Here is a 19,226-nt window from a genome sequence, read left to right as displayed (position 1 = left end):
ATGAAGGAGGAGAAGAATCAGGAAAGGTTGAATGGGAATGAAGTGAAAGAATGATGAAGCATGAGAGTGATGATTAACCTTTTGCTGCAGGTAGATTATTATTTCACATTTTACTCTCCTCCATACCCAAATATCCTACTGTTGTATTTTTTTAATCGGACCAATTCTATTTCATTCTTTTCTATTTGAATACATTCTAATGCAATCTTCTGTTCTCTTCCAGACTAATCAAGATGTCCAGTCCATACATGAACAACCTAATCATCCTAGGAGGCCTGCTCTCCTACGCCTCTATCTTCCTGTTTGGCCTGGATGGAGGTTTCGTATCCGACAAAGAGTTTGAGACCCTCTGCACTGTGAGTTCCCTCAACACTACTAATACATCAAAATAATAGAAGTTGAGTTGACTTCCCGTCATATTCAGTTCCAAATAGTACAATCGAACCTTGCTCATCGACTTAGAAAATAGTTGTGGATGTGAGCTAAATTATGGCAAATCCTGCTGAAACACTAATCAAATGCACTATGTGACCGACTCTAAGTGAGAACTGATTGAATCTCTCTCTCTGGCTTGCTAGCTAGCATGGAGCACATTAAGTGTCTCTCCCTAGGTAGCATTACTGTGTGACTATGTAGATGTTGGATTAATTAAAGAGTTTTGATTACAGTGATAACCGGTTTCCACTGAGATACGACCCTCCCAGACACAGACAAGACACGCACACACACACACACACACGCACCAGAGTAATGTTAGTCAGGGCACGTCTTGAGCTGCCACCACCTGACTGAAGCTTTGCTGCAGAGCCAAAACAGAGCGTGTCACTTCAGACGAGGTTCTACAGCAGAGCACCACAGAGGTTCACCACCAATCAATATGTGCTGGTCTCCTTGAGAATGGGTGATGTAATTGTTTTTTAGCTGTCTTCTTTACCCAGTGCTCTGTCCCAGCCTGGCTTTATTGCTCTCTAGATACGTTGAAGAATGGCAGGTGAAGAAAGCCAGGTGTAAATGTGGGAAGGGTTTAAAGTATGTGGTGCAGAAGGGGCTCACACACAGATATCCACATAAAAAACAAATTGAACACATACAGTATGGTAAAGAGAAGCACTCTTTAGCTATTTTAGGAGTTCATAGTTTTTATTCAACTTCTAAGCTTTTAAAACATGTCAGCAGTGTCCTTTGTGCCAGTGCAGTCAGAGGTCTACATTTTGTTCCTCCTTAAGATGAAATGCTCTCAGGAGTGTGACAGCTTCCATGGTCCAGGAAGTTCTCCCACAGCTCCACACCTAAGGAAGAAAAATAAATCTGACAGCTTGTTATTTTTAGAATGCTTCACAAAGCTATTTTGTAGCACCTTCTGTGGATAGAATGCAAATACTCGACGGATCAGATGTTATTTCAATCCTTGATGACTAGTTTAAGACATGACACAATTATGTGTGTTCTCGTTGTTCTGATAGGTTCGGACATGGATCCTCATTGTTGGATACACAACAGCTTTTGGCGCCATGTTTGCCAAGACCTGGAGGGTACACGCCATCTTTAAAAATGTCAAGATGAAGAAGAAGGTATTGGAAAATATTATATGTAATATTACATTTTTTGATTAATATATGAGAGGAACTAAATTGAGTTAAAGGTTATTTACATGTAGTAGTACTATATATGGTAGAAATTCCCTTCTACTGATACTGTACATTTGATTGTTTAAATTATGACACACATGGTAAAATTTTAAGTACTTTGTTTTCCTTCTTGATAAATGTGCTTTGTATTTCTTGTTCCTTTTTATGTATTTGTTTTTCCCAGACAAACTGCTCTCATGAAATGCCACGGTCTATTCTGCTTAAACCTTGTTCTGAAACATTCATTTTATATCACACCATGTACATCTGTTGGATAAGATAATTGTTCATATGACTACAAACATCTCCTTTAAAGACCTGACAGTCTTATATAGGAAGCTTCACATGCCTTTTGAAAGTCCAACCCTGGTGAGTGGGTGCTTGTATTCACACTCATACTTTTTCACAAACACTCTGAAAGACTGGCAGCCCCTGGCACCTGCTGTTGGAGTCTTCTCTGTGAAAAAAAAGATTCAGAAATACAAATGGCTTTTTAAACATCTGACACAATCTGTTTCACTGGCCTAGTTATACAAAGTGGTGCCAAGCTCACCCAGTGTTGGAACTGTGCTTGGCCTTTTGTATTTATAGATTTTGCTCCCCCCCCCCCTTTGTCTCTCTCCCACTCTCCCACTATTTCTCTCTCTCTCTCTCTCACTCACTCACTCACTCACTCACTCACTCACTCACTCACTCACTCACTCACTCACTCACTCACTCACTCACTCACACACACACACACACACACACACACACACACACCCTCTTGCATATTGGAGGAATTGTGGGTAGCCTGCCAGAGAGAGAGAGAGAGAGGAAAAAAGGAATGGATCAAAGAGTCGGAGAGGTTGAAGTGATGTAGAAAAGTAATTGCAGAAGGGAGGGTGAAGAGAGAGACGGAGGAAAGCAAAGCAGGGCAGAACAAGGGACAAGATAAACAACATGGCACAAATGGTGAAGAAAGTAGGTTGAACCCTTTAAAAAAGAGAAGGGGAAAGCTGGATATAGAGGGCAAAGGATATATGAAGATAAAGATGATCCAGATTACAGGTTAGACACTGAGCCACGCCCGTGACCGAGCTTTACTTTATCTGTTTCCACTGCAATTCTGCAGTTGGGTCAACAAGATCGCCACGTGTTTGTTTAGCTGTTTGCAAATGAATGACACTTGATCTGGCCTTTCTTTTTCTTTTTTTCATTATCTTATTGAGAGATTAGTAGTTTGGGCTTAATCCATCCTATCCAATTGTCTCTGCTCAGTTCCCACTCTCCCACCCTCTTCCCATTGCTAACAGAGACAACAAACAGTATTTCTTTGGAAGCAGTATTTACCCCTACTGCATATTTTAGCCCTCAAACTTCAAGATGTATTCTCTGTTGGGTCAGGGCCTGGGTCTGTTTACAGGACACACGCACATTGCTCTTCCTCCACACTGATTGAGTGCAACTTTGGCTTCAATAGAGTGATAGTTGCTGTTGGTGCCCCAAAATCTCTGACAAGCACTGTCATGGGAAGGACAAGTGCAAGTGTTAGCCATCTTTTCTTCAAACAGTGGGGCTGGAATTGCATCTCTCATTCCTTCCGCCAGCCTCCCTTCCACTTTCTTTCCCGTACACTGGGAGAGCACAGATTGTAAATCAGGGTTGTGTTCGATAAGGGTTCCACTCGGCGGGCTACGGCCGGCACTCCTTTACTTCTTAAAGAGCTCAGTGCCAGAGACAGAGTGTTGGGGAGCTGTCAGTCAATGTCCTCCTCCCAATACACACAAACAGACACGGATAAACATACACCTGTTTTGCACCACCTTTTACCCCAAAGCCCCAGTAGCATCTATTTGTCAGTCTTCCTATCTTGGTAATTTACTAAGTACTCCTTAGTACACACGCACACACACGCACACGCACACGCACACGCACACGCACACGCACAAGCACACACATAATTGTGTTCACATCAGGTTGTCTGAAAATAACATCTTGAGCAACTTATAAAGGATCATACTCCTTCCTGGATATTAATGGCTCAATAGTAGTATACCGTTGTTACAATGCAATAAGCGTGGCTACAACTTTAAAACCCAAATTATGTTACGGTATCAAAGCAGACAGCTAGTCCCGTTCCCTTGTTGGTTTAGACTTCACATCAGCTTCAATATATATATATATATATATATATATATATATATATATATATATAGTGTGTATATATATATATATATATATATATATCTAGTTGAGCTTTGAAGTTCGATCTTGAAAACAATACTCATAACTCAGCATCTACCACATCTACGCCTTCACCACCTTGTTGATGCTGCAGAAGACCGTAAGACGCCACTGTCACTTCTTTCACTGGACGCACTGAAAGCCTTTGACAGACTTTATTAGTCATTCTTATGGTCAGTCTCAGTTGCTTCCACGCCTTCTATCCTTATGCGAGGAGTATGGAAACTTATCAGGCTTTAAAATTAACTGGTCAAAGTCTGCACAACTTCATTTAAATGATTCTGCTTGCAATTCAAGCATCTCTGCTAACATTCCCATTGTTAAACAGTTTAAATATTAAGGCATTGAGGTTTTCCCTCAATGCGTAAACCAGATTGTTAAACATAACATATTCTGTTGCTCTGAACAACGTTTTGAAAGACATGAAAAGATGAATGGGTCTCCACCTGTCTATTCAAGCAAGTATCTCTGTGGTTAAAATTAATGTTTTTTCCAGGATTCATTTTGTGAGCTCTATGCTGCCTCTTACCCCTCATTCTGATTATTGGCATAAATTACAGTCTGCAGTATCTAAATTTATCTAGAAAGTCAAGCAGCCCCAACTTAAGATGTATACCCTACAGAGGAGGAAGGAAGATAATGTCCTTTCAGTTCCCAACTTCAAACATTATTTTTGGTCTTTTGTGTTAAGGCCCCTCCTTACCTGGTTTGACCCAAATATGTCTGTTTGCTGGCGTACTTTAGAAAGTGCTATGACAGAATCATGGTCACTCCATAACGTTTTTTTTTGCCAATATCTCTAACAAACAGTGCCAGCTACGCTTTGGCCCCATTATCTCTCATCTCATCAATACTTGGGGATTGGTTGAAACATATTGCCGTATAGCTTGTAACTGGCAAATTTCTCCATTGTTCAACCATAAAACACTCTAATTTGTGGGAGGCCTATAACAGCTCCACAGTGGGAACAGAGGGAGGTTCATTATTTTAGCAAAGCTGGCTTTTTACATTTTTTTGACTTACAAACTGCATTCATTCTACCACCTTCCTCAGTTTCTTTTCCCTTCAATTAAAATATGCACTCAGGGCATACAGTGTCTCCTGGCAGAGATTTTTGCCCATCAATCTATCTGAAAATGATTTACCTTTGAGCCCAAATCCTGTGGTATGTTTTCCAGGCTTTATCAGTTTTTGGTGATATCTGGCTGCTTTGGCCTTCCTATTGAGAGGATCTGGGAACGTGATTGCCCAGACCTGAGCATCAATCTTAACTGGTATGATGTATGGTCTAACATGCAATCCAGACCATCAGCAAATTCACTACAATTTCATTCAGAGCACATATCTTACCCCTGTGAAAATGCATCACATAAATGTAATTAGCAGTCTGTTGTGCACTTTCTGCCCACTAAAAGCTCAAGGTACATATCTTCACATAAACTGGGATTGCGCTCCTGTTGGTTAGTTCAATATTGCATCCAAAATATCTGCCTTGATTAACAATACTGTAACTGTTACTATCAGTGTTTTGATTCTGAATGATTTGCCAGCCATTAAGTTCTCTAAAATTGAAAAATGTGCTGGACTTACAGCGGCTAAGAGAATGGTTGCAACCTGTTAGTATCACCTCATGACGTGTCTATTTGTACATGGACAATTTACTTTTGAATGTAAAATATATGGAGCTCTCTACAGCTTATTTATTTCTATATTCTATTCTTATTACTGATCTTTTTTGTTGTCGCATTTAACATTTTCAATTATTTAGTATATATGGTGCAAAGTGACTAGAACCCAACTGAAATGTCAAAGTGCCAGTATTACTGGGGACAAGAAAACTGTAAATAACACTTCAGGTAATTTAGAGTCATTACGTAGTTTGTGTAGCAAGCTCAATTGGCAGAGTAACATTTCACAATTGAGCAGATGGTGGTGTAGAGGTTTTTTGTAAATTTCCCTCAAAGATCACACACCTTGCATATCTTTGTTACAACTGTTTACTTTTTAGAATGATAGAACATTAGTTTAATTAGCACAATTTGACCAAAATTAATTTAATTTAAAATGCAGGTAGCTCTATTGCCGTCCATTTTTGTGTCAAATAATTTTTCATTGGCTTTGAAGCAATTGTTTGTCCTGCTCTGCTTCTATCTTCTACCGCAAAGCAGTAATTCTACAATATATTTGCCACGTCTTGCTTTGCCTGTATTTGTTGAATGCTAACACCATCAAAAGACACCAGATCAAAAAACAACCCCCTCATGCATCTCATCTTGAGCCACCGGTGGATGGAGACCTGTGTGAGACCACTGTGCTGCATCTGGGCTATGTGATACTCTCCAAACACAGCCCAGCCTGTGTTCCCTGACCTTTCCTTAGATCTGCCGTTCCACACAGTCAAACGCTATTATAAATAAAGATCACACACAGGTCATGACTTTCATCCCTCTAAAGTTCATTGTACAAAAAAGAATTTTTAATGGTCAACAGTGCTGGCTCCTGTTTGGTGGATCTTTCTCACATTCTCTGGCCACAAGGTAACAAGATCATGTCTTTCCATGGCATAGTATTGACAGACCTGTCCACCTGTGGCTTTCAGTCCTGGGCCAATGGAGTGCAGTCAGCTAAATGTTTGACATGTGCCACAGTGAAAAAGAATGTTAGTATTAAATTCTGAACAAGGTCTGGGTTCTTTGGTCTTTTTCCTATCCTAGTAGGTGGTTAATTGCAGCTAAATGCATTGTAATCAGTCCCTGATTAGATGTTATAATGAAACCAGCAGGGTTCCTGGTCCTTAGATGGGACAATAACAGTGGTCAATAAGAAATGTTGTTTGAAGTGGCTCTACAGCCACATATACAATTACATAGCACTAGCAGGTGTGCAGTATTGTGCTAATACAAGCGTCTTATCTTGTTTTCCCCCTACAGATCATAAAGGACCAGAAGTTGTTGATCATTGTTGGCGGGATGCTGCTAATCGACTTGTGCATCCTGATTTGCTGGCAGGTTGTGGACCCGCTTAAGAGGACTGTGGAAGAGTACAGCTTGGAGGTCAGTGTGCATTACAATGTCTAAACTTGCTATTGATTGTGATTTTGTTTATGTTGATGGAAAATGATATGTCCAAGGTGGGAGAATTCCCGTCACACAGATTCTTGCTAAAATGCCTGTGTGTGTTTGGAGTTCAGGCAAACAAAATGTCCGCCTTGGGCTGTATCGCAAGCATCTTTTGTTGTGCTTGTTATTTTTGGGTCAGGACGAGAGCCATTGGTGCCTCCTGCCCTTATTCCATGGCCGGACATTTGCCAGCTTGGATGAGAGACTTTGGCAAGGCCCGTTGGAAAAGAGGCACTTGGCATCACTTTCTCCCTGCTGGAGAGGTGGTGGGGTATGGAGTAGACATGAGCTCTCCTTTGCCGTGATTGGTTAGAGTAGACTCAGATTCTCTAACATTGGTACAGGATTAGTCTAGCTGTGCGCCCAATTGGCTAATATGAACATACTGTAGCTTTGGCAGTAGAGGTTGATGGTGAGTGAAGTGTGTTTTTGGCATGACATATTAGCACATAACTGTCAATGGTATTAAGGGAATGCAGAATGTGAATAAGAAAGGCAGAACTGCATATTTATTTTCTCAGAGGATTTAGTCGCACAGGTTAAAGTAGCAGAGTTTTAATTCATTTTTCCATATTTCTGTACTATATAATATTGCAGTATGATTGATATGTTTGTCTTTCTGTACAGCTTAACACTAAGATGGTGGGTTAAATGCTTGAGTCAGGAAGATTTTGAGCTGCATATATTAAAATAGATTTGAGTCTTGTCTTTTTCTGGTTTTGTTTCTGAGAATATCAACTCATGCCGTTAAATAGATGGTTCAGCGTTTCACTTGTTAAGCATAAGAGGCTGCAGAACTTATTCGTTCCTCAATCTGTTAAACTGTTACACAAAAAGATGGGCTCGCATTAGGCCGAGGGCAACTGTGAATAATATTTAATCTGATTTCATATAAAGGCCTTTGGTAGGTTTTATTGGATATGTCCATGTCACTGGATGTGTTAAAGTATAAATAGCATTATTTTAAAATCAATTTTACATTGTTAATTATTATTTACTTCATGGGCTGACATTTTAATGGAACAGGAGATATTATGTTTACTTTACTGTTGCTGCTAATTGACAAGCAGGAGGAATTCTTCCGCCATTCTTCTCATCTGTTTTTGAAGATCACACACTATGGAAACTGCCGAGTATAAATTTTCCTAATGAGTTGTCTTTTAAGTCCCTTATACACTTCTGTATGTAGGCCGCAAGACTGTTAACTGACTCCCAAGAGACCAAAGTCTTCAGAAATCTACAGCATTGGTTGAATCCTCATTGACCCTTCGACTAAACATGGTATCACACGGTCACTGCAGTGAAAGGCAGAGTTGAATGGTGGATTCTTGAGGGATTTTCTTGTTGTTTGCTTGCTTGTTGCCATGGTCCTTTGGGGGGATGGTTGACACTGTCTGGCACCCAGTTTTGACTTTTTCATTTCTTCAATTCGATGAAAACCCTGTAAAGTGATAAATAGAGCTTATCTAAGAGTGCTATGAGTGGGTCAGCTTTTCTGAGGTTGTTTTTTCTGTCTTAGTCCTTGATGAAAACATTCATGTGGGAGATCTCTGAAAAAGAAACTAGTGAGAGATAAATGATATCTTGCCAGATTTATTTAAATTCTTGTGCTCCTTATGGTGTACTCTAAAGGTATACTTAGCACATTTGTACGTCTCTAGACAAAGAAGTATTTCATTTTTGATCATAGACACTTATATATTTAAGCCTGCCTAAAGGGTGTAGCAAAGCCTTGCTTAACATATTAATTTGTGAATGTTGTCAGTGTATGCAGTCGGGTCTTTATGGAGTATTCTCAGACTCTAAGCCCCCAGCCAGTGGAGAGTTGTGAATATGTTAACCACTCAGTGTAGGAGTCTGCATCCCCCCTTGGGTAATGGATCTGCACGCCTGGGCTAAGGCAGAGACTCCACATGCCTGCCCAGATTTCCAGCACCAGTGTCAGTGGACCCTTGGGGCTCAGCTGTGGCACAGGCAGCCTAAAGCTCCTCTGGGCCTCCAGGCTTGTCAGGTGGGACCAGAAACCAGATGGCAACCGGAATACCCAGAAAGGGGGCAAGGATGAAGAGAGGGAGAAATGTTAACGTATTTTGGACAAACACAATGTTCATTGTAATAAACAAGACAAGGCATTTTAAAGAGAAACGGATAAACATATTACCAGAGACAGTGGAAAGTTAGGCCTCAAATAACACAACCTTCTCATTCATTTCAATGACGCTGCTGCATGGGCACAGCGGGGACAACTATTTAGTCAAACTCAACTTACTGGATCATATTTCATTTTATCTTTACTACCTGTACATGTAGCAACACACACCCACCAACATAGCCCCTTTGTGTTTGTTAACAATGTGTTTCTTTCAATGTGCTTCTTTCCACCTTTTCTCTGAAACGCTCATTTGGTTGAGGGATAATTGTTAGAGTGGGTCAGGAATGGGACCATGGTAGATGTTTTCCATAGCGCTTAAGAGCCAGTGAGACTAACACTAGTTGGTGCAAGGAGAAGGACCAGTAGTTACCCAGTTTCCTGTGAGCTCTTCCATGTTGCTAGGCCACCCCTCTCCTGTGACTTCCCTCCATCCGTTCCCGTACTTTTTTCCATTTCTGTATCTCTCTCTCTATTTCTTTGTCAGACACCCCCTACCTCACTGTGGAGGATTGGGAATAGCAATGACCTTGGGTTTACAGCGCTGTAACTACAGTACCTGCTGTACCCAAGGGTATGCAATATGACAATGCAATGTTATTGAACTGATACACAGATTGCTAGACCATTGCATTTTTACTTTAACCCATCACAGGACGGTTTCCTTATTGACTCAGGACCAACATCAGTACTCACACATTGTTTACAGGAGAGGTACTATACAGTAGTTGCTTTTTCAGTTTAGATACTGTAAATGATCATAAATGCAAGTGTCTGTTAAAGAGAGAAACTTACTGTAGTATACTTAAGTGGGTACTCCTGCATGCAACCACATCTATTCCCTGTGGGGGTTCGGGTACATTTAATATTTGTAAGTGGGTAATTGGCTATAGTTGAGATTTGGGGTAAAATTATGTTGCTCCCGCTATAAAGCCAAGATTTACCCAGTGGATATATGGACAAAGTCAATACCCTGCATCACCAGGGTTGAACCCACTGCTCTGAATCCTGCAAGCTAAGCTTAATGAGCTACCATTAGTAAAACTAGGGCATCCCCCTTTGCATCCTTTATTAGAATTAGCAAGAAGATGAAACTGGGAAGAGGCTGACAAGAGATCCTTGTGGAATGCTCCATAAAACATGACTGATTTAATACCCTCCCAAATAAAAGCAAAGAAGGGCCAGAGATCATGTAGGGAGTTAAGTCTTTGAGACTCTAAAATGAGAGGAAAGTGACCCCAGAGTCTTATTTTAATTACAGTATGCAGATGATATGCCTTCACCAGAAATGACTTGTGACTTTGACATTGTCCACAACATATTTAAACCAAGCCAGGCCTCTGATCTATACTTCAATATGCACTGTACATAAAACACAGCCGTATATGCTGAATTCAATAAAATATGGGTATGAGATTAAAGGCAATTTAGCCAAGATGGTAATTGCAACTCCACCTCCTCCCCATTTCTTTACACTGGTCTGACCAAAAGCCCGGGAAATACTCTGCATATCAGTGTCTTTTTCACCCTAGAGAGCTTACTGAGAGCAGGAATTACTCCGGCTGCTCCATAAACGTCCTAGGAATGCTGATGGAGATGTTGGGCTGCAGTGAGCAATTAGATCCATTTTGTGGCTTGTTAATAATTGAGCATTTGTTAATGGCCTGGATGTTTCAGCAGCAGGGCAAACTGCTGGTTTCCATCAGATTAAACCTTATAGACACATGTCTGCAATGTGAGTGCACACGTGTATTGTAGAATGTGAATGTGTGTGTGAACTGTTCATATTTATGTGTTTGTGCCATGTGTATTGTACATTGTGTTTGTTCATGCATATGACCTTGTATGAATGTTTCAGCCTGTGTACATGTAGAGCGTATGTGGATGGATATGCTTTTTACATATGCTGTGTGTATACGCACACATTAAAGCCCGCTTTTGTTGTCCTGGGCATTGTCTCCTGCATAATGAAGGACAAATCGTCAAGAAAGGATGATTAACATTCTGGTGGATCCTGCCGCAGACCCTACACCAGTCTGTTCTCTTGTGCCCACCCCCCTCCTCTGTCGTTTTTCCCAGCTTGGAAGCTGCTGCAAGGATTGGCAGACGGGCTGGCTTATATTGCAGTGTGGCATCGCCATGGCAACGGCCATGGTTTCTGACATCCAAAACGCGGCGAGCCGCACTGTTGATCCATGGGACAAAAATAGCGGGGTAGGACACCCACTTTAGGATGGTGACACAGACAGAGAACATTTTAAACATCCTTCCCCCCCTTTCCTTCCCCTATCCATCCCCACCTGTACTCCTTAAGGCAAAGAGAGGGAGAGAAAGAGAGGGGGATGGGGGGAGGGAGTTTTATCCCAGGGCTTTGACAACGCACACATCTGTTTCCAATATCATATCATTGCAGTAGCAAACCAACGTATGATTCACTGCTCGAAATGTCTCTTTTTATGAGATTATGAGATATCAGGTAGCCACTTTTTTTTACTTATGGCATGATAACGTATCTTAAGTGGCTATTCTTAGTACTTCTCTTGCAGATAGGCTGTGAAACACCATCTCTTCTTAAAATATATACATACTGTTTTCAAAGGATGGGATAAACACATTGTTAGTCAAACAATTACTGAAAAGAGGGAAACACCATTGTAGAGAATAGATATGCTGCATGCAGCATGTGAGAAGGGCAATTTTTGAATCTGTTGTCATTACAAGTAATTACTTATGCTTTTGATTGTTCTTCATGTGATCATATCCAATCTTGAAAGTTTGTGTTTTCATAAGCATTGTTGTATTATTTTCAGTTCAAATTTCAATTAAATTTTATTTATAGTATCAACTCATAACAAGAGTTATCGCTAGACACTTTACAGATAGAGTAGGTCTAGACCACACTATAATTTACAAGGACCCAACAATTCTAGTAATTCCCCCATGAACAAGCAGTGTGACAGTGGCAAGGAAGAACTCCCTTTTGGGAAGAAACCTCAGACAGACCCAGGCTCTTGGTAGGCGGTGTCTGACGGGGCCGGTTGGGGATGTGATGAATAGTGGCAATAATAGTCATAATACCAGATAATGAAACTTTGACTGGAAATAGTAGTTGGAAGTAGTTCATGGCACGGCGTTACAGGTCACAGCAGGACGTAGCAGGATGTAGCAGGGCACCGCAGAGCGTAGTAAGATGTAACAGGGCATCGCAGGACATGTAGCAGGACCACGGCGACAGCTGTAACCCTGATTTTGGAGCCTCCCTAATCCAAGAAAACATGCTGTGCGAAAAAGAACATAAGGACTCCATGGAATAATTCCCCAGGGCATGGTTAGTAACAGGCATTTCTGGGACATGGATGCACACAAATTGAAAGATAAAGGAGAGAGGAGCTCAATGTGTCTAAGGAATTTCCCTAGCAGTCTAAAACTATAACAGCATAATTAAAAGAGACAGGGCGAAGAGAGGAGTCTGGTCGGGCAGAACTCTTCCCCTCCCTGATCGGTCTATAATGCCCTGCCTCCCTCTAGTTTTATTATATTATTGATTATATGGTAACTGAATCTGACGAGAAGCAGGTGGGCCGGGCTAGGCGGATGCTGCGACTCCTCAATCCCTAATTACGTATAAGCTTTATCAAAGAGGAAAGTTTTAAATTTACTCTTAAATGTGGTGAGGGTGTCTGCCTCCCAAACCCAAACCCAGACCTGAAGCTGATTCCACAGGAGAGGAGCCTGATAGCTGAAGGCCCTGGCTCCCATTCTAATTAAGATACTCTAGGAACCACAACTAACTATGTATTCTGGGAGCGTAGTGCTCTAGTGGGACAGTAAGGCACTTGACCATTTAAAGCTTTGTAGGTCAGGAGAAAGATTTTAAATTCAATCCTGGATTTTACAGGAAGCAAGTGCAGAGAAGCTAATACAGGAGAAATATGATCTCTTTTCTTAGTTCATGTTGGAACACGCGCTGCAGCATTCTGGATCAGCTGGAGAGTCTTAAGGGACTTATTTGAGCATCCTGTTAATAAGGCATTAAGGTAGTCCAGCCTGGAAGTAACAAACAAACTAGTTTTTCCATCATTGTTTTGAGACAGAATGTTCCTAATTTTGGCAATGTTACGAAGATGAAGGCTGTTCTTGAGGTTTGTTTTCAGTGGGCATTAAAGGATAACTCCTTATCAAAAATAACTCCTAGATTTCTCACAGTAGTGCTGGAGGCCAGGGCAATATTAGGTAAAATTGGGTGTCACCCGCATAACAGTGAAAGTTAATTGAGTGTTTCCTAATAATATTGCCTAGAAGAAGCATATATAAAGAATATTTACTGACGATGCAATGTAGGTGAATCACCTCTAATTATGTTTTGTTGTGCTACGTTTAAAAAGTATATTTAATATTTTTTGGAATACTCTCACTTTTATTTTATTTTATTTTTATTCAAATAATAATTTGCAGAGGGGAAACAGTACTAACATATTGTACTCAAGTAAAAGTACCTATACTTTGATGAAATATTACTCAAGTACAAGTAAAAAGACCTATCTAAAAAAACTGCTCAAGTATAAGTAGTCCATTTAAAATGTACTTTAAGTAAAAGTTACTTAGTTACACTTAAAAAAACTGTAAATCAGAGCAGGGGTGATCTTTCCCATGTAGTGGAAATAAAACAAAATGCAAAACTATATTGTTTTTAATTACATTTTAATTAAATCTATACACAAGTATAAACATCTATTCAAATGTATACACATGTAATAACAACATAACACATGTCACACATTACATTTAAAGGTCCCATGACATGAAAATTCACTTATATATACTTCAATATGCGTTCCCCAACCTGCCTATGGTCCCCCAGTGGCTAGAAATGGTGATAGATCTAAACTGAGCCCTGGGTATCCTGCTCTACCTTTTAAGAAAATGAAAGCTCAGATGGGCCAATCTTGAATCTTGCCCGTTATGAGGTCATAAGGGGCAAGGTTACCTCCCCTTTCTCTGCTTTGCTTGCCAAGAGAATTTAGCCCACCCATGAGAGAGAGACACATCATGGCTTTCAAACAAGCAAAGTTTTAGCCAGTCTCCGCCATACGTTGGCCTGTGGCAGGGGTGAGCAATTCATTTCCCCAAGGGGACACATTTGAAACAGGGACTGTTGTGGAGGGCCAGACTAATAGGCTAAACTTGATTCTGCTCAATATTAATTTTATGTCAGACGGCACATTCTCAAACACCTCTTTTTTTCCCTGGGCATATTAGCGCAGCATAGTCAACCAAACAATCTTTAATAAACTCCTCTTCAGAAAATGGCTTCCTGTTTTTGGCGATTCTGTAGGATATCACAAAGCTGTTCTTGACTGCTGCAACCCTGAATGCCGTGTTGCTTTTGCAGCTTAACTAGTAAAGCTTCAGATGTCCATGCCCGCTCTGCATCATACAAGTTGAACTTCCCTGCGTGGAGTTTAGTATTGTAGTGGCAATTTCAAATTATGATCCTTTAACACAGCAATCTGCTCCCCGCAAACTAAGCACCCGGCTTTACCTTTGACTTGAGTAAATAAATACTTAGAAATCCATGTTTGGTTAAAAACTCTGCACCATGTATCGCCTTTTTTCTTTCCAATGAGCTGACATTTTTGATGGATAACAGCTCATTCACATCTCCCGCTCTCCAACACATCCGTGGGTCCTACCAGTTCTTCTTCTACTTCTTTTTAATAGCGACTTGCAACCAGAGAAGAATAAGCTGTAAACGTTTGCACAAAAAAGAATACCCAGTTCTGGGGAAGTGGTTCCAGGCGCGTTTTTTTTATTATTATTTTTTTCAAATCAAGAACATTTCAAGTACAGATTATACTCTCCATACAGTTTTTAGAGTTTGGCTTAAATGCAGCAAAATTAACCATATTGTGTCTTCACAGTAATAACAGTTATAATTGCATATTTATGTGGTTGAGTTCTATTCGGCTTTAGATTGAAAACAAATGCAGGTAAACGTCAACATTTTAGGCAGAAACATTAACTTATACATGGGTGTAAGGTTATTTAAATTTAAGCTTAGATGTGAGACACATCTTAACCCATCTTTTCTGTCCATCTTCTTCTCACTTCTAATGGTAACTTTTCTCAGAGTCCTCTCACAGACCAGCTAATACACTCTCTGCTGCTCCCCCTCACATTCAATCCCCTCTCTTTTATTTGTTGTGTTTTCTTTTCCTCACGTGTTTATTTTCTTTGGAACTGTCTCTCACACTTCACCTTCGTCATCTATTTATTTTAGTCCTGTGTTCCCTCTGTATGACGTTGCTCTTTTAAAATCATGTTACTAGCCTCTTTTCTATTTGCAGACCTCTTCTTATTCTATATGTCTTTCTCCCATTTTAATCTATCCCCTCTTCTGTTTGTTATTTAGCCAGCTCATACCCAATTGGAGTGCGCAGATAAAGCTGTGAAAATTGAAAACTAGCTTGTGATAGCAGTACCGGTGGACAAAACTCAAGCTGACCTGAAATATTACCTTTTCTCTTTCCTCCATTTATCTCCACACCCCCTTCTCTCTTTCTTTCTTGACCTTGTCCTGTACATTCTTTTCATAACACTATCCTTTTTCTCTCAATTTACCATCTCCTGTTCTATCAATTTTCCAATTCCATATCACGTCTCAAAGCAAGGGATATACAACCAGTCGTGTCTCCAGTTCCAGCCAGGATTGGGTGTTGGCAGGTTGAGTTGTGGAATCTGGCAAGTGTGGCCTAACAGAGTGAGACTTGTGCCAGCAAAGTTCCTCTAGCCAGACAGATGACGAGTGTGCAGAGAGTGAGTACCCTCCACTGGGATTCCATTTGGGTCGAGGTCAGCCAGGCAGTATGCATACAGATGTTTGAGATCATATCAAAGAACGTCATTAGTTGTTTTTGAATGGCATTGCAAGTGTACTACAATTTGTATGTACCTTAACATCACTGCTGCCCATTTTTTTGTGCATACTAATTGAGAAAAAAAAGTCACGTTATACATAATATTCTGTCACATTAGCAGTCAGAAATATTGTTTTAGGAACCTCCTTCAGGTGGGTGTGTTCATGTGCATGTGGGAAACTCTGCCAAGACTACAACATTGCAACATTTTTAATGCAATAATCTTACCAAAATCACGTTAACCCATTCGCTTTTTTATTTATTTATAGTCTTAACATCACAGCTTATCATTTTTCAACCTCAGATGGTTGGTATATTCTGCAAGCATTTGAATGCACAAAATGTTTGATAACAATGATGATTACAATAAGATTGCTATGCAATGATCACACAACAAGCCCCGGTCTGTATTCATGCGTTTGAATGTGCACCTTGTATAGTTGTACACAACTACATAGGCCCAAGTAGGAATTTGTATGAGTGGAAAGAGTGCTGTAAACTGATCCTTGGATTGGGGTTTAAAGAAAAGGTAAGCAACTGTTCACAGTGTTGGATTACCTAGTGTATCTTAAAGACATTGAAACCTCGGTATGCTTTGAAAAAGGTAAGCATTTATTTAAAATTTTATGTGATTTGTTGGATTTTGGCACACTCATGTATGTCCTTTCTCACACACACACACACACACACACACACACACACACACACACACACACACACACACACACACACACACACACTCCACTGCCAACGGTTTCTCCTCCCTCCTCCTATACTCCCAACATGTCCTCTGTTGCAGTCAACTGTTGATCGTGTGAATGCCATCTGAAGGACACGATGATCTTACCTGCTCTGCAAAAGCAGGCGGAAAGTATAGTTGTGTTTGAATTTCATTTAATGCTGTTGGCTCTTCATTCTTAGAATGATATTCTATGAGAAATAAAACATAATATTTCATGAGGGGATAAAAATTCAAGTTAGCCCAGTCTGAATGATTTGATAGGACAAGAACTGATACTTACACAGAATTTATTTTGTAGAATGAAGAACAGTGTCATCTGCAGCATTATCCATGCTTCAGTAAGGGTGCTAAAATTGTGCTAAAATTAGCTTTACGGGCTTCTTTGTAAGCACTGGCTACAATCAATGCCCTTTCAAAGTAAACTGGGTCATTAAGGGATAATCACCACCTACCAAGGCCTTTTCTCATCGACCTTCATCCTCTGGAGGAAAGAAGGAGAGAGAGGAGGGAGAGAACAAAAGGGTACATAGCTTACCCACTCTTTGTGATTTGTATGGCTGCATGAGTGGCTGAGAGATTATCTATCCCATAAGTATGGTTATGCGTTGCATCAAGTTGTAGTGTTGTGGTGAATGTTAGTCATGTGGGTCTACTGTAGGTAGCAGCATTGTTAGTGGCCCTCTCCCAATCTCGAATCTTGCATTAGAAGAGTCTCAGTTGTTATGATCATCGTGCTGATAAGAAACCACACAACTATCTCAATATAACAACTTCAAATTAGATACACACATATCGGACTGCTTGGAAATCACTATTCTACATAAACATTTCTGAAGATATTGTGCAGGGTTTTACTTTACTTTTCTTTGGGCACAGAGCAGCAGGGTGCCTTTGGCATTGGCCTGTTATTTCGAAATCCTCCAAGGTAGGCTAAGTAAGTGTGTCACAGGTTTTACCTTGGAGGATACCTGCCTCTGTTTATAGTCTCGGCGGTTGTTTACATGTCCGGGCCAGCACAAGGAGTCACGACTTCTCTGCACCTCAAAGGACAAAAGGAAAAATGCCTACAGAAAGAGTGCTGCATTGTAAACTAATGAAAATAGAAACTGGATATGTTTTTATGTATACTTTGTTGTAATTAACTCTTTCTTGAACAATATGAAATATGACAACCAAAACAGAGGAGGAGAGAAGCTAGAGCTGGAAGAATAATCCTTTGAAATAAGACACAATGAGGAGATAACAACTAAAAATTATTCTCTTAGCGGCAGATAAACCAGCTTACATAATGATTTTTTGTTATTTTGTATTGTCTAACACTGAAAAATCATCCACGAGAAGGACAAATATTGTTGTGGCTCCGTCACAGCTGAGGCAATATAGGAGGTATTTGGTTCCAGAAATGTGTAATTGGTCGTTTTTTCCCCATAATGAAAGTTCTGGGGTCCTGCAAATGGAGTTCTTCAGAACTCCTGTCACTACCTGTTAGATGCAACTTGTTGTTTTAAATCAGTTCAATACAGATCGTTGCTGGTGGTCAGGATTGTGACTGAGATGCATCTTTAATGCCAGACCAAATGTCTACTGAACCTGGATATCTAACAACGTCAACACAGGTTTCAGTTTACACAGGATTTTGGTCATTTTTGTGAAGAATATTTACACAGTTTGTTTTGCCTAGCTTTGGCAATGCACTGGGATTTGATTTGTTTGGGGACAACAGTGTACAATATGTGTAAGCTGACAGCCTTATCAGTGAATCATGCAGGAAAGCACTCTCAAGGACTGCTTCAGAAGTGCAGTGTTTGTTGACATTCTAGCTGGTAAATTGGACCAGTGGTTGTGCATGATCGAGTCTGTTTAAATGAATCAGTGGAAAATGAAATTGGAGGGCAACACTTACCTCCTTTTGCTTCCTCTCCATCTGTATGTGCTGTGGGTTTTTCTCCCTCCATTTCTTCTTTCACTTCTGTGTAAATCTTTCTTTCTTTCTAACACACTAAATTACCCCTGACCTCCACCATCACATGCACCTCTCTTGCTTGCTTGCTTGCTTGCTTGCTTTCCTCTCACTTTTTGCCCATCCCTTTTTTCCCCTGCTACTCTCTTACTGCTCCCATGGACTGCAGTTGTTAGGCAACAACTGATTGAGCATGAGGGGTATGCAATTGACCAATTAGAAGTCTTCCAAATGAAAGTGGTGTGAAGACTTCCCATAGTTACAGCTTAGGCCTTAAGTGTATACTGCAATTGGACACTAGATATTGTGCTGTATGTATATGTTAACGCACGCACGCAAGAACATATACTGTTTCTGTTTGTTTCTCCAGTTGTTCATAACTGACTTTTTTATTTGCAGAACATGTTGTCATAATGCGTTGTCATAACGTTACTGTGCTCTCACTCAAACACACACACGATCACTTTGCAACACTGGCCAGCTTT

General features: G+C 40.4%; 1 protein-coding gene across 2 annotated transcripts in view; it reads left to right on the top strand.

The window, feature by feature from the left end:
* The window catches only part of gabbr2 (gamma-aminobutyric acid (GABA) B receptor, 2), a 172,392-nt gene that overhangs the window by 114,048 nt on the left and 39,118 nt on the right, over positions 1-19,226 (top strand). For both annotated transcript variants that reach the window (XM_034892018.1, XM_034892017.1), the window contains 3 exons: positions 224-356; positions 1,464-1,571; positions 6,785-6,907. In XM_034892018.1, the coding sequence (XP_034747909.1) occupies positions 224-356; positions 1,464-1,571; positions 6,785-6,907 (364 nt within the window). The remainder of the gene's footprint in view (positions 1-223; positions 357-1,463; positions 1,572-6,784; positions 6,908-19,226) is intronic.

This window comes from Etheostoma cragini, chromosome 14, assembly GCF_013103735.1.
Source record: "Etheostoma cragini isolate CJK2018 chromosome 14, CSU_Ecrag_1.0, whole genome shotgun sequence".
Classification (NCBI taxonomy): Eukaryota; Metazoa; Chordata; class Actinopteri; order Perciformes; family Percidae; genus Etheostoma; species Etheostoma cragini.
The sequence above is the reverse complement of the archived record's forward strand: the minus strand, read 5'-3'. Positions and strand labels throughout refer to the sequence as shown.